This window comes from Photinus pyralis, unplaced genomic scaffold (genome assembly GCF_008802855.1).
Source record: "Photinus pyralis isolate 1611_PpyrPB1 unplaced genomic scaffold, Ppyr1.3 Ppyr1.4_LG5, whole genome shotgun sequence".
NCBI lineage: Eukaryota > Metazoa > Arthropoda > Insecta > Coleoptera > Lampyridae > Photinus > Photinus pyralis.
In genome coordinates this window covers 37302250-37317622 of record NW_022170596.1, presented here as the reverse complement: position 1 = coordinate 37317622, position 15373 = coordinate 37302250, and the positions used below count along the sequence as shown (strand labels likewise).

General features: G+C 37.7%; 6 protein-coding genes across 9 annotated transcripts; 4 read left to right on the top strand and 2 right to left on the bottom strand.

Moving 5' to 3' along the window:
- The first annotated feature begins 428 nt into the window (after positions 1-428).
- Positions 429-1848, top strand: LOC116171944 (X-linked retinitis pigmentosa GTPase regulator-like). Its single transcript, XM_031488999.1, has 2 exons — positions 429-598; positions 652-1848. The coding sequence occupies exons 1-2, from the start codon at positions 581-583 to the stop codon at positions 1726-1728; spliced, it is 1095 nt and encodes a 364-aa protein (XP_031344859.1). The 5' UTR covers positions 429-580; the 3' UTR covers positions 1729-1848.
- On the top strand, positions 1781-2971 carry LOC116171947 (protein FAM92A). The gene is made up of 4 exons (XM_031489004.1): positions 1781-1936; positions 1984-2392; positions 2445-2702; positions 2751-2971. The coding sequence occupies exons 1-4, from the start codon at positions 1905-1907 to the stop codon at positions 2952-2954; spliced, it is 903 nt and encodes a 300-aa protein (XP_031344864.1). The 5' UTR covers positions 1781-1904; the 3' UTR covers positions 2955-2971.
- On the bottom strand, positions 2942-3325 carry LOC116171956 (heat shock factor-binding protein 1-like). The gene is made up of 2 exons (XM_031489020.1): positions 3184-3325; positions 2942-3136 (listed from the first exon to the last, which is right to left on the bottom strand). Exons 1-2 carry the CDS (start codon positions 3271-3273, stop codon positions 2981-2983), a joined length of 246 nt encoding a protein of 81 aa, XP_031344880.1. The 5' UTR covers positions 3274-3325; the 3' UTR covers positions 2942-2980.
- A 1924-nt stretch (positions 3326-5249) lies between these two features.
- LOC116171936 (EGF domain-specific O-linked N-acetylglucosamine transferase) lies at positions 5250-7770 on the top strand. Of its 3 annotated transcripts, none has more exons than XM_031488989.1 (4): positions 5250-5929; positions 5978-6151; positions 6493-7008; positions 7423-7555. In XM_031488989.1, the coding sequence occupies exons 1-4, from the start codon at positions 5434-5436 to the stop codon at positions 7476-7478; spliced, it is 1242 nt and encodes a 413-aa protein (XP_031344849.1). In that variant the 5' UTR covers positions 5250-5433; the 3' UTR covers positions 7479-7555. The 3 variants fall into 3 exon arrangements, with proteins under 3 accessions (XP_031344849.1, XP_031344848.1, XP_031344847.1); XM_031488988.1 differs by having other exon boundaries at positions 5252-5929; positions 6496-7102; positions 7423-7770; XM_031488987.1 differs by having other exon boundaries at positions 5253-5929; positions 6493-7102; positions 7423-7770.
- Positions 7706-9254, bottom strand: LOC116171939 (uncharacterized protein At4g17910-like). Of its 2 annotated transcripts, none has more exons than XM_031488993.1 (2): positions 9063-9254; positions 7706-9016 (listed from the first exon to the last, which is right to left on the bottom strand). In XM_031488993.1, the coding sequence occupies exon 2, from the start codon at positions 9010-9012 to the stop codon at positions 7720-7722; it is 1293 nt and encodes a 430-aa protein (XP_031344853.1). In that variant the 5' UTR covers positions 9013-9016; positions 9063-9254; the 3' UTR covers positions 7706-7719. The 2 variants fall into 2 exon arrangements, with proteins under 2 accessions (XP_031344853.1, XP_031344852.1); XM_031488992.1 differs by having other exon boundaries at positions 9071-9253.
- A 953-nt stretch (positions 9255-10207) lies between these two features.
- LOC116171941 (group XV phospholipase A2-like) lies at positions 10208-12398 on the top strand. Its single transcript, XM_031488996.1, has 4 exons — positions 10208-10778; positions 10827-11054; positions 11530-11701; positions 11747-12398. The coding sequence occupies exons 1-4, from the start codon at positions 10319-10321 to the stop codon at positions 12090-12092; spliced, it is 1206 nt and encodes a 401-aa protein (XP_031344856.1). The 5' UTR covers positions 10208-10318; the 3' UTR covers positions 12093-12398.
- The last annotated feature ends 2975 nt before the right edge of the window (positions 12399-15373 follow it).

Sequence of the window (15373 nt, the reverse complement as noted above, 5' to 3'; positions counted from 1 at the left end):
ACACCTATAATCAATGATATAATCAAAAGTTTTCTGGTTTACTCAAGTATTCAGCTTTTTCAGATAAGTACAACAGCAAAATGCGAAAAGTAACCATAAAAGGGCGGGATCACTTGGATATTTAAAATAAGTCATGTCATTTGTCATGCAGAAATAGAAACATCCCTATTCCACGATTTACGTATTATTTCCATATTATTTCCTTATGATTTGTCTTATGTCAGCCAAAAATAGTATAGTGTTAAACACAAATCTAAATGCTTGTTACTGATCATATGACAAATCACATGAGAAGTATGATAGTGTAAAGGTACCTTAATAATAAAAGGTATAATTTTTGGATCTGAAATTTCCAAGAGTCTCTGTTGGAGACACATCCCTGTTCCCTGCCTCTATTGATTAGTTTGTTGGTGCAGTAGGCACAGAAGCTTGATTACCGGATGTGTAATGGCGATTTACAGTAATCATACAGCGACTGCGACATTTTAATTCTAACCTACTAGAAACGGCGGAAACGCGTGTTAAGAAATTACATAAAAAATTGTGTGAAGTTCTGTACCTCTGTTAATTAATCTCCAGAATGACGCTGTATTCTTGGGTGAGTCGCTTGCTTCCATAAATCAATCCATTTCATCACACAGTTTTATACAGGGTGCTAATAGTTCAGGCCAGCTTGGATTAGGTGTAAAGTCGGAACAAGAAATCGAACCGAAAGAAGTAAATCTATCTAATACTGATCTCAAGGCGCAAAATATTGTACAAATTACCGGTGGTTCTGGTCATACTTTAATATTAGATAATAACGGACATGTATATAGCTGCGGTTTAAATAGTAAAGGTCAACTGGGATGCTCGGAAGAAACTTTAAAGTTCGAGTTAATTGATATTTTGAAGGAATTTAAAATTGTACAAATATCATGCGGATGGGATTTCAGTGCAGCTGTTTCAGAATGCGGAAAGTTGTTTGTGTGGGGTAATAACGCTTACACACAGTTAGGCTTAGGTAAAAGTATCACGTGCACCGGTATACCGTCTCGTCTACAGGTCTCGCAGAAGCTGGCGACCGGCTTTCAAGAGATCAGCTGCGGGTTAAGACACATAGCTGTGATAACAAAAGAAAACGGTTTGTTAGTCGCGGGTACCGGTAGTAAAGGCCAGTTAGGGTTAGGAAATAATTATAACGACAACAACTATCTTAGTATATCCAAGGTTCCTGAGGTAGATGATGTTAAATCGATTGCGTGTGGTCAGCACCATACCTTAGCGTTAAAGACTGATGGTACAGTGTTAAGTTGGGGTGATAACAAATACGGACAAGTCGGGCTAAGTACGGATGTCCCCACCGCTTTGGTTCCGTCGTCGATACTTATCGATAGCTCCCTGAAAGAGGTGCATGCCGGTTGGACGCACAGCGCCGCCCTAACGAATGAGGGGGAAATTTACTTGTGGGGTCGAAATTCTTATGGTCAGTTGGGTATGGAAGGAGAGGACAGCCACAAACCGCAAAAATTAAAGCATTTGAAAAACGTGAATCTGCTCAGCTTAGGCTCAGAGCACAATCTTGCGCTTAACACTGATGGTCAGCTTTTCTGTTGGGGGTGGAATGAACACGGTAATTGTGGAACTGGTAATACTAAGAATGTGTTGAAACCCAAACAGATTTTTGTCCAACATAAAGTTAAGTATGCCGCAGCTTGTACTGGTCATTCATTCGCTGTTGTTGAATAATTTTGTTACCATTGTAAATATTGTCTATATAAAATAATTGCGATTAATAAGTATTTTTATATTGATATGTTAATTGCATGCGTGTATTCCGTATTTTTATAATATATTAAGTAAGACATGCTATTGATTTTTACAACCTTCACCCTTTGTTTGTATTGCATTTTGGTTGTCAAAAAATGCTAAGCTCTTTAAGAACACGAAATAACAGGTAAATATATTACAAAGAAAATTTGGTGCCCACCTGGAATTTTGTAGCGAATATGACACAAAATACGTGTTGGATCGGATTTTAGCCACAGAGCGTAACTTTGCCGAACTGTGTCACACGTTTGGACAGTATTCACGCAAAATTGCTCGAGTTCGTGACAAAGGTGATACTATTTCGGAAACATTATTGTCTATAGCCGAAAATGAAGATATTAGCAAGTCGTTATCTGAAGGCTTGACAAATTTGTCAATGACTTTTACTAACATCAGTGGCTATGGCAATGCACGTGCCCAAAATATTGACTTAAAAGTCATCCAGGAATTTTCTAAGTACGAGAATATCTGCAAGAACGCAAAGGAGGATGTCAAGCAGATCTTCAGCGCGCAAGAGAGGGAGATGGCAAAGCGGAAACAGTGCAAAAGAGTTCGAGAGAAGAAATCAAACCGTCAGACAATTGTATATATAATAGTAGTTGCAATCCGTAATCCCTTTGACCTTATCTTTACAGCACCAAGCCGAAAGTGAATTAATCAGAGCACAAAAGGAGGTAATGAAAACTGTGGACAGCGTAGAGGATAAAATTATCACCCTCGAAAAACAAAAGCTGCACGACCTCAAAGGGATCCTACTAGATTTGATCCTCACAGAAATTGGCTATCACTCCAAAGCCCTGCAACAACTCACAAAGGCTTACAACGACGTGAATGACATTGATGAAAATTCCGATTTGCAAGCTTTTGAAGAGCTCGTCGAAATCAAAGGAGCTGTAATATACGACTCCCTTACCCTACAGTTTTTTAACAACCGATTTTAGGAATTTAAAAAGGCGCTATCGCCATTTAAATCTTCACAGTCCTTAAGCACAACTGTGCCCAAGAAGAATCCGGGAATTCCTACCGACTTGCGAATTTCTCGAAGTGAGGAAACCTTGGAGATCTCGTCGGACAGCGAAGATTCTACACTAACGGAGAAATCGTCGCCGAAAATGATAAAAAAATACACCAAGAAGTGGCAATAGTTTAATTGTAATTGCGATACATTAAATTACTTTTCGCATTCTTCGACTCCGGCCTGAGTCATGATGTCGCCGATGTTTCTCTCTAAATCGTCGATACAGTTTCCCATCTGGTCAATTCCCGATACTATCTTATCAGACATGTTTTGCAGTTTTGTCTGAATGCTGTCGAGCAGATTTTGGGTCTAAGCAAACAAGCAGATAAATAAGATAGTAAAAGATGGTATCTTACGTATTGATATAGTTCTTTCACATTTTGGGGATCGGTTAAACTTGTAGGATACGTGTCGCTGTCATGGTTTGTATCGAGTTGATCTTCCATTATTTCAAGATTTTAAACGCCTGATAGCAAAGCTAGAACTGAAACGTTTGGTAGGAGAAAATGATCTTCAAGTGCGCAACGTAAAGGTTGTTTGGTCGAATGTTGGAGACGAACGATCGTGGTACAGAAAAACAAGGCCACATTTTACTGTTGATGGCCTAATGGCCTTATCAACGGTGAACGGTCAATATTTTGGTTGGCGCCAAATATTTAAAATGCAAGCACCATTGAACCAATCAGTGGCGTATCGCCTGGTTTTTCGATAACGTTAGCGGAATTCAGTCACATTTAATATTTGAATACCAATACTGGGAAAACAATTCTTTTATTGCATCGTTTGAATAAGCTTCCGTTAAACGGTTCTAACGATTCGTTCTTTCCTGAAAAACTTTCTCTGAACCCCATTTCTTTCCGACTATACCTAGCCTCTAAGTGTGCGTTTACAATGAACGTATACGTAAGAAATACATAAAACGTAAAAATTTCGTAAAGTTGAACTGTATAGAAACATACGAAGGTGTTTACAATGAACGTAATTTTTACGTACGTATATGTAAGCGATATGTAAGTCTTGCGCATAGTCGCAAAGGTTGAAAATGTTTCAAAGTTACGTACGGTCAAATATCATACTACTTGTAGTATGATCTTTGGTTTATTGTAAACAGCGAAGTAAATTTACGGAAACGATACGGATACGTACGAGTTAAGTAGCATTCACAACCTCAAAATTAATACCTACAATTAACAATCGAAAATTAACGTAAATGTTTAAAGCTACGTATTTTAAGGGTAACATTCACAATATAGAAAATTAATCGTCGAAATTAATACTTAACGCAGAAGTTTGCAAATTGCAAACATTTGTTGCTTAATTTTACGGAAATGAACAGAGGTACGCATGCATGCATGCGTTATGAAAACCGACATAACCCTGTTTTGTTTGTTTTGATTTTGTTTACATATACAATGAATGTGGCGAACAGAAAAAAGTATCTTGACACTTTAGGATAAGGCTAGTTATAGTTAAAAGACACTTATTAACACAAAACACTGCTTGCGCTACTAGGTTATGTTGAAACTTGTTGTATAAACAATTAACCAATTGCCTCGCCGGTACATAGGTGGCGACACTGCTTAAACACTAATTTCAGGTATTAATTTCAGGTATTGCGAATGATTGCTTTGCGTAAAGTTAACGAAATAATTTCACTTAATTATAAACATTAATTGGAGGTTGTGAATGCAGCTTTACGGTTTATGAAATATTTACGTATACGTTCATTGTAAACGCACACATAGTATAACCTTCTTTTTTTTTTTATCAAAAATCGACTACACCAAAATTTCTCGGGAAAACACTTTTTCGTATTAATTTTGGTGCGTAGAATCCAAAACGATTCGTACTTTTTCGATTAGACGCCTCAATCAAAAGTTATAGACTAGAAACCAATTTCGTAAGAAAATTCAAAGGGCTGTAACTTTTGAACTAGTAGCCCAATCTTGGAACTGTTTGAAATTATGGATTCTACAGGCCACATTCTATAAGAACATTTTTTTTCCGGCCGATCTGAGATAATTTTTTTTTCGGCCGAAAAAAAAGGCTTAGTGTGCGTTTACAATTAACGTATACGTAAATATTTCATAAACCGTAACTCGTACATATCCGTATCGGTTCCGTAAATTTACTTCGCTGTTTACAATAAACCAAAGACCATACTACAAGTAGTATGATATTTGACCGTACATAACTTTGAAACATTTTCAACCTTAGACTTACATATCGCTTACATATACGTACGTAAAAATTACGTTCATTGTAAACACCTTCGTATGTTTCTATACAGTTCAACTTTGCGAAATTTTTACGTTTTGTATTTCTTAACGTATAGGTTCATTGTAAACGCACACTAAGGACAGTGCGGATAACGCCAAACTAAAAAAGTTGACCTACCCTATACATTACAGATTTGTTGACATTTCTAGCTTTGTATTTACTAATTAAGGTTATGTAATACCTACCTACATAAGATCTTTTTATAACTTTTACTCTCTTCAGCATGTACAAGGCCAGACACCTGTTCCTACTTTACACTATCTCTATTGAAATAGAAGGGAATGTTTAATACTTATTAAACAATTAAACAACGTTACGTATGAGCAATGTTATCCCATCTACTGCTCTTAATTTTCAGTGTAACCGGTTCATCCGTGAATTTCAACAGAATTAATTTACCGAAAGAGCATTTGCCCTATTACCTTTATAACTTTCCGGAAATATTGACGCAATGTCAGTCGGACCCGGAATGCGCGTACTCGGATTCGGCAAAGGACGTATGTTGGGGGTACGAATACAACTGTACCTGGGATAAACAGTACTCCATTCCGCATTGTCCCGGCGATCATCGCGGGTGGGTTAAGACCAAATACGATCAGCAAAACACCTTTTATACGCAGGCAGATTTCGGATACGTCAAACAACAGATACGCGAGATGAAAGTGCTCTGCGAGCCGTTGTTTCGGTACGACAGCTCGCTGGAGTGCTCGGAGCACATGCGGTTCTGCAGAGGTCGTAATATTATGATGAATTTTACCTCTCTGTTGAATAGGGATGAGCCGTTGCGGTATAAGATGGACGTCTTGGGGGATGGAGATGTTGGTACGTTATAAAAGTACTGCCCAGTTTTCTGTAAAGGTAGAATTTTAGGGGGCCACTGCTCATTGCACAAAGATAAGCTGTTAGCTGAAGCTGACCATATTAGTCCGCTGCAAAGTTGGGGACCAGAATTGAGACACTTTAAGCAATTGGATGCACCAATACAGGACAGTGCTTGTGATGTTACCATTGAAAAACCTACATTTATTATGAAGATTGATGCAAGTATGTTGTATTTATCCTGTACGAAGGTGTAGAAGGGCAACATGTAGATTTTCTTTGGTATCTTACTCAGAATAGTCTATAATTTTGTTAAGTACATGTAATGCCACAACACAATTATCACTTTTGGCCAAATGGCATTGTAACATAGACACTGTCTGTCCCTTGCTTTCCTTGAGATAGATTTCAGTGATGCTGCAAGATCTAGATTCCTTTTAAAAGGAGAGAACCTAAAAGCTCATTTCTAGAAAGCTAGGAATTCGTTATTAAAGTCTGATTACAACAAATTGTCCCCTCTACGCCTTCGTAACTGAATGCAGCCGATTAAACCTGGAAATTTTCAGCAGTTAATATGTATCACCATTTCTGTGATTTTTTAAATCTATACGCTTCTATACATGTTAACCTGACCCATTGGGAGGCATTTTCGACTGATATTCACGTTCTTATATGGGAATCGTATACATACTACTCATCTTTTGAGCTTGCATGGCAAGCTTTCACCGATCACCCCCTGTGGGATTTAAAAACATTTCGTGGTAAAACCGTATGTTTCAAAAACGTCGTATTCCCATTGTTACCGAGAATGATCTTCGGGCTGTACTACAACACTCCGGTCATTTACGGTTGTGAAAACAGCGGTCTGTTTCATGCATTTTCTCGACATATGCTACATCGCTTGGGAATAGAATTCCACCCTCGACAGAACAAGAAAATTCGGATAACGCTTTTGTCTAGAGATACAAAATATCGAAACATACTAAATGAAGATGCACTTTTGGAGGCTCTGCAGGAGAATGAAGAGTACGAGGTCCGACGAGTAGTCTACAACAAGCACGTTGATTTTAAAACTCAAATAGGTATAACACATAATACCGACGTATTCATTGGAATGCACGGAGCGGGGCTTACACACTTGTTATTTTTACCTGATTGGGCTGTTGTGTTTGAACTGTAAGTTTTGCAGTCACTCCATGTTCAGTTAGCAATAACGATACAGTAAAAAAATATGCAGGGATTAATTAACCATAAGAATAAGATGGGAAATATCCAGCAATGAAAAATTGGTTTTTGTTAATAAGCCACATAACAAATACAGTATTTAGGGGTGTTTGGAAAATCAACCATTTCATCAATCACAGTCTAAACGCCCCTAACTAAAATCTGCGTATGCATATTTTTGTAGCCATCTCTATGATAATCTATTGCTGGCTGGTTATTGTCAATTGTGCACGATTAATTAAACCTTTTCTTTTAAACTCATCATTTTTTAGATATAATTGTGAAGACGAAAATTGTTACTTTGACCTTGCGAGATTACGAGGGGTAAAGTACATCACTTGGGAGGACAGCACTAAGCTCATCCAAGAAGATGAGGGCACTCATCCAAGCGGAGGAGCGCATGCAAAGTTCACAAATTATTCTTTCGATCTGACCGAATTTCTACGTCTGGTGACCGAAGCAGTTGATCACGTTAAAGAGCACAAGAAATTCCAGGACCTCATGAAAACTATTAACGTTCACAACGAACTGTAAATGTGATTTTAACAGTATTAGTGATATTATTTTTTTTACAATTTTATTTTAATACTTTTCGCAAATAAACCATAAGATACACCACAGTTAATTATCATATAAACAATAATAATACAAAGACTCCGTAAACCATCCGTTGATAAGGTGTCGAATAAAATATTCACAGCTCCTGTTAACAAGTTGGCCAGTAAAAAAAATGATAATCCATTGTAATTGACCGCTTCAAATACTAACGGACTGTTAGCACGTCCACAGACGAAATTCAGAATTATTTCTCCCAAATAGAAAATCGTAACCATTGAGATACCGATGAATAGTATCCATAGGCAATAGCCGGAATTAGCCAAACGTCTGGAGATGCCAAAATTCTTATTAAGAAGCACAGTGGCCCACAGCAAAAATGCACTGATTAGACACAATTTAAATATGTGCTTTCGTGATTTATTGTAAACATACAGATGGAGAAACTGGCCAAAGCTCACACTAAGAAAGTACAAACCCAAATAACCCAAGGACGATGAAATACCTTCTCTATTCGCATTAAAAAATGTACTTCGCGAAGCAGTACTTAGCACAAATTGCCCTACACCTAATTGTAAAATAATTTCGTGCACAAAAAGCAGACTGGCACCTAAAAACAGTGATCTACGGACACTTACAACACTTAAAATAATTGCGGAGCAAAGTTTCACTACGGCAAGTGTTATAAAAAAATTCCAGTGCACGCCATACTCCGACACGGGCACGTTGTAATCCAACCGCGTGGTTGCAAGAAAGCGCGCACTACCGAGCACAATTAACGGAATTGTACCTCTTACTGTCTTTGAGAGTGAATTCGATTTCCCCCGTATTTCCGGAGCGACAATTCCATTGGAGAACACGAACAAACCGACGCCAACATCCATTAAGCTATAACCGTACTCTTTAGTCTTCGCAAACCGACGGGGAAATATCGTGAAGTCCACCGCCAATATTGCAATTACAGACAAAATGTTTATAGCCGAACGAACTGCGGTGATATAATTTAAATGCCGAGCCGGTTTCGGGGGATTTCCGTCTTTCCAACGAAACATGCCCAGCAGAAGTATGCACAGAATAATCAATAACATAACGATTTCGGTGGCGTAATCCGCTAGAACTGTCATAATTAGAATTTCCGTAATGATTAATAAGTTGAATTCAAAAATTAAACGATGCAAGATACTTCGATTGGGGTATTTGACGTTTAGTAAGGATGTGATAAATGTAAGGAAGCCGTAGGGTACAATTACGCTATATGTTTCGTAAGCTGTTGTACCATTGGAATGCATTAGGTCTTCGGTTTTCATTTTCCTGTAATTGCGCAATTTTATTACATTTGGCTCTGCTACATACTCACGTTATTACAGATATAAATGTCCAAAATTTAATGAAAATTAAAATTTTGAGGTTAGGATTCAAATGAATGTGGCTATTGTATAGTTGGTGGAACTGGAAATACCAACACGCTGATTACGTCATCAAAAACTGTATACATGGTCAAGCGTAATATAATTGCTACACAGATCACAAGCTCTTACTGGGAATTGTAGGACGTAAAGCCCGCGATATATAGTCAAATTTCTACATAGAAAAAACATGTTATCTTTTGAATAAGTGTTACCAAGATTGTGATAGGCTATAAAAGACAAGGATATGATTTTTCCAACAGAAGAAAGAAAGGAATGATCGCCAAATCAGAATCACCATATACATTCAACCAAAAAGCTTTATTCAATTAAGTTTCAATCAAAAGAAAAAGCAAATTTTTGATTTATACTTATATAGGGGGTTTCCAAGAGTTTCGGCACAGGGATAAAGTGGATATAAGGATTAAATGTGTTCAAAAATAGGATCTACTTTATGCAATCCATATTCCATTAATACTCATTTATTTAGACCCATTTTATTAAACTGTTTACGTGGTTAACGCCATAAAAAAACCTGATCTAGTATTTGAAATGTTTTTTTTGTTGCACTACACGTGCACACATTACGAAAGAATCAGACCATTTGTTTCAAAACATGTATCTGCGCAAATCGCATGTACGAAACGAGGTCAAAAAACCTTGATTTTGATCCACTTTGATTACAAAAAGATCGTTGATGTTATAAAAGTATAAGATTGCGTGTTTTTGTACACTATCATCGTACGATTTTCGATATTGACGTTCATGATCTATGGGGTCATTTCCAGCTCCGTATCTAGCAAATATTTCAAAATGTTTATAACTACACAACCTTGAAAAATAGATATGTACATCTGGAAGGCACCTGCTGTTCCAATAGAAAATTAAAACAACGTAAATGTTAGTTTAGTTTGTAACGTATCAGATGAGCCTATTTCCATTGCTTTCAGAAATGCATAATGAGCACATTTGAAAATCGAACTTCAAAGTTGCTTCAATGAAGTTACAGAGTTACTGCTCTGTTGGTTGCCTATGCTACAGGCGTAGAGCAATTGATTCTTCTAGACGGGTGTCAATTGTCAAGGGCAATTTTTCTAGAGACGTCCCTGCTTAGTCATTCAATATTTTCGCAATCATGTAGTTGTTTATTGTTGGTAAATCGATTGTATGAATAATTACTGAAATCCCAGTACAAATTTGAGCAAAGATGCGACTCATACATACCTCCGTAATCGTCCTAAGCTTAATTTTTTCATCGGCCAGTGGCGGAGGTCTAAATCCTGTAGTTTTCATACCTGGAGACGGTGGCTCGCAGTTGGAAGCGAAACTAAACAAATCCGCAGTGGTGCACTACTTATGCCAGAAGACGACCTCTTCCTACTTCAACATTTGGCTCAATCTGGAACTGCTGACTCCGGTTATAATCGACTGCTGGATTGACAACGTTAAGCTTAAATATGACAACGTTACCCGCAAGACGTCGAATATGGACGGGGTCGATATCAGAGTGACCGGTTTCGGGAATACCGAATCCGTCGAGTACTTAGATCCTAGTCATGCTTCTAGCGGCTATTATTTTAAGGATATAGGAAACGCTCTAGTTAATTTAGGATACGTTCGAAATTTGAGTGTGCGGGGTGCTCCGTTTGACTTCCGAAAGGCCCCAAGTATGCTGCGCTTTGAATATTTCTTCACTTAACCTGTTACTTTTGCAGATGAGAATCAAGACTATTTTATTCAACTAAGAGAGTTGATTGAAGCTACTTACACAGCAAACAATAACACGCCCATTATACTTATAGCGCATTCGATGGGTGGCCCGATGTCTATTTATTTCCTAAGTATACAATCCAGTGCTTGGAAGGCGAAGTATATCAAATCACTAGTCAGTCTGTCGGGAGCATGGGGTGGAACGGTGAAAGCTGTAAAAGTTTACACCATCGGTTGGTAAATAATCTTCACTGATAGACCTATACACTAGTCACAAAACTGTAGGAAATTCAACTAGATATGAGTACTTTTTGTGCAGTTAGTCATAGTTTAGACTTTAGTTGATATAATTCCAATACTTAAATTGGTAGTAGTTCCAATTACTTTTTGGTAATTAACCGATTTCCAGTAGTTCAACTGTTTTGTAATGCAGTTGAACTACTGTTAGATTTTTGAGATCTTTTTGATTTTACTAAAAAGTCATATTAGATTGGGATAGCTCAGACAAGGTTTACCTTTTCTGGGGTGATAAACGTGTTTCAATGAAATCCGAATGTGGATCCATGCTTAATTTTGACCGGTTATGCGCCTTTTCCAACTCGAATCCTCATCTCCTAGTGCCTGAAGGTCAGATCCACGTTTGCCACAGTCTCCTCTTAACAAACATCTGTGGGTAAATACAAATAGGTGATTAATTATGAATTTCAGGTGACAATTTGGGATCTTACTTTCTACGTGAGAGCGTAATGCGACAGGAACAAATTACTTCACCCAGCCTCGCATGGCTGCTCCCTTCGCCGTACTTCTGGCACCAAGATGAGACACTCGTTCAGACCGAGCATAAAAATTACTCATTGAGGAATCTTCAGGAGTATTTCAAGTACGTCGAATCACCTAGAACCGAAAATTTGATTATTTTTTGCAGGGATATTCAATTTATGGACGGCTGGGAAATGAAGAAGGATACTGATCCGTTCCGTATAAACATTACGGCGCCCGGAGTGGAGGTGCACTGCTTGTACGGCATTAATGTTCCTACAGTTGAGAAGCTGTATTATAAACCGGGTGCCTGGTTGGACGGGTATCCGGTGCTGATAAACGGGGATGGTGACGGTACGGTTAATCGCCGTTCTCTAGAAGGCTGTATGCTTTGGCAGAGAATGCAAAAGCAACCCGTGCACGTGGTACCTATGCGCAATGTGGATCATATGCAAATTCTCAATTCAGGCAGTGTGATAAGCTACATTACAAATTTAATGAAATTAAGTTAATTTAATTTATGCCATTATTCTTCCCGTATATTTTAGAAAGATGTGATATTTTTATATTTTGTTAATATTTTACCTTGAATAGATTAAACAAAATCTATGTGGAGTAGTTATGATTTTATGTTTGTAGTGATATTTAGATTTACTCACACCATATCTTATAATAGTTTTTATTTGACAAAGCTGTTCTCTATGACTAATGTGGTTACAAGCTGCTTTCCACTATGTAAACTACCTTCTGTATTAATACTCCATTATGTTATAGAACTATTGTTCCTAAAAAGTCTAATAAATCGACCGTTAAATTTAGTTTTAATATTGAACTGAATTTTGCATATGCACTTGAATTTCTTGCGTGTAGGACCGTAAGTATAAAAAAAGTTTGCGACCTGTTTGCATTTTTTTTTCGCAGAAGATACCAATCACCTCGTCAAAGGAACTGCTACAATCAAAATCGTTGACATCAGTCGTCCTCCTCGTCCTTCAAAAAAACTAATGCAGGTGCGCCTCATAATTAAAATCATTAATGTGTGTTTAGATTTATACAAAATTTTATATATTTTAAATATTTATAATAAAGGTCCTCGTCGGCAGCGTATTTTTTTTCTTTATTAAGGTTCACATACATCGAAAAAATTAGATTACAAATAAAGCTATAGATATTTCACTCATTCCAATCACAATTAACCTGATAAGTAGTATATTCTGTTAAATTAATTTTTCGAGGATCCACATTCTAATTCCGGATAAAAATGAAGACCACTGGTCCATTTGAATTCTGCTAATCAACCGCGATCAATCCTAATTTTATAATCCTGTTCATTTTCACGTTTATCGATTTCGATGGATCGAAATTCTACTTTCTTGTTCTTCTTCTTCTTCTTCGTCACCATTGAGGGACGAGTATGATGATGCCGGTACATAAGGTGTTATCCAAGGATGTGACATTTCAGTAGACTCATCAGGAGCAGCAGAACCCTCGTAATATTGGCGCGTATAAGTGTGACGGACGATGCTAGTATTATTAATGCCTGCAATTAACGTAGTAGCGTTGAGTGAAGTCACTCAACGGTAGTAGGATAGCGGCTTTTTAACGTTCGAATTGAGGTTATGTTACATATTTCACTGTTGGTTAGTGCTTCATGTATTTCTGTTCTCCATATAATTTTCAGTTGTCTTGCTCGCCATAATTGCTTTAAGAAATACAGGATTCTCTTGGGCATGTAGATGTACCCGTATATATTTTCCGGTACAAACGAACGATATTTAAACTTATTCAATACCGCAGCTCCACTTAATGTTTGCAGAGATCGAGGCTGATAGCGATATATTATTTGGAGCTTCCTTCACCGGCAGGTACAAAGTTAAATTCCACCACGGTAGGCGGCAACTGAATTACTTCTTCTTGCACAATGGTGACTCTCTGCCGATGTCCATCAATTACAGGCACACTTTCTAACACAATGTCTTGTATTGCAAAGAGACTGTGAATTACGTAATCGAATACGATGTAAGAAACATTGGAACCAGCCGTGGCAGCGCACTCACATCGATGGACCCGCGCCGCTAATGATTTATTGTAATAGTAATGATTGTATTTCGTCAAAGCATATTCGAAAACCAATGTCATATTAGAATGTAATATTAGAATAATGCGTCTAAAAAATAAAGCATAAAGAAGATAAGCTCATTTCCTTTCTAGTTAGCAATATGAAAAATTATTTTTCGCATACGAGCGTCGTACGTATTATTTTAACGTCAACGTGCCGCGCAATTACAGTTTCCTATACGGTAGGCCATATGTCTCAGCAGATGGAGACACCGTTAAAATTAAAGCTCACGCATGTCTTACTCACACGTACGCATTATTTTAACACGCTTCCCCGCCAAATAGCCCCTATCGGCGACGCACCCCCGCGTTATACCCTTCTACAACTCGCCCCCGCCATTCTAACTATACTTGAACTGCTAAACGTTCATATCTCAAAGCCTCGCCTAGCTCAGATGGTTAAGGCGGCAGATTCGTAATTTGCGTATAGTTGACGCCAAATTAAATTGGGTATGACTCATCGCTATGTATTGCAATAATTAGCGTATGGAACGGTGCCTCTCACACAGATTGACGGTTGCTAGAGAAGGATAGAAATTCGTAACTTGAGTTTGCTGTACAATTCATACGGGCGGTCTAAAACGTATGTCGCGCATTCCTCAGCTTTTCTTCTGTCATTTCGTGTTTACCTGGTTAACATTTATTTTTACGTTTTTACTTCAATACATCAAGAAACAGTTTTTTTTTAAAAACTACTTTGCACTTGTGGAGAGTTTAATCGGTAAATTGTAACAACTTGCATATGAAATTGTGAAAACCATTGACGTAACTTTATAATTATCTTGTAGCATCTAAACTGGAACTGAACATCTGTTATAAGTATAACGAAATTGTTTTTGATTTCTTCTTGACATAATCTCATAAGCTGAAGCACGATAGGTGCAGATACAGATGTCTCGTTACCAAATCACCTTTGCCGAAAGAAGAGGACTGTATACGATATTGTGAAACCTTGCTCGTAGCTAATGTTCAACATTTTAGAATAACGCATTTGATTTGCCAGTTTTCTGCCTGAAATGCATGTTATAAATGAATGTAGAGGATCGGTGTGTTTACCTACATTAAGTATAGGTTCAAATAAGTAAGATAATTATAACAACCATTTCTTCTATTTTAATAATTCACTAAATATAACAGTTCCCTTTAACAGTTCCCTTTAAGTGCTTTTAGTTTTGAATCCGCATATCAATTTACGCAACCTCGAAGTTTGACAGATTAAAAGTTGAACTTGAAGTTGGCAAGTTACAGAGACATCTACCCGTGCGCATATTAACTAAACGTCGATTTAGATACGACTGACGTTGCTTGAATCTTAATCCGTACAATTTTAAGAATGAGTCATACCCAACTTAATTTGGCGTCAACTATATCGACGGTTCAAATCCTCGACGCAGCCTTTTTTTCAGACAAATATTTCACAAGCTATGACGCGTTTCCTGTTTCAGAAAATGCATGCTCTTATCAGCCGTTTCGTGACGAAACAAAATGGCCGACTCAAGCGATCCCATTCGTCAATCACGTACCACGTGACCAAAATACAGAGCTCTCATTGGCGTGACGTCACTTCCTGTTTCAGAACATACATTGCTTATCTACTATTGGTCGACACTGAAACGTATAACCACCACCGCACTTCACAAAATCACACACTTTTCCATGAAGAAACGATAAGCAC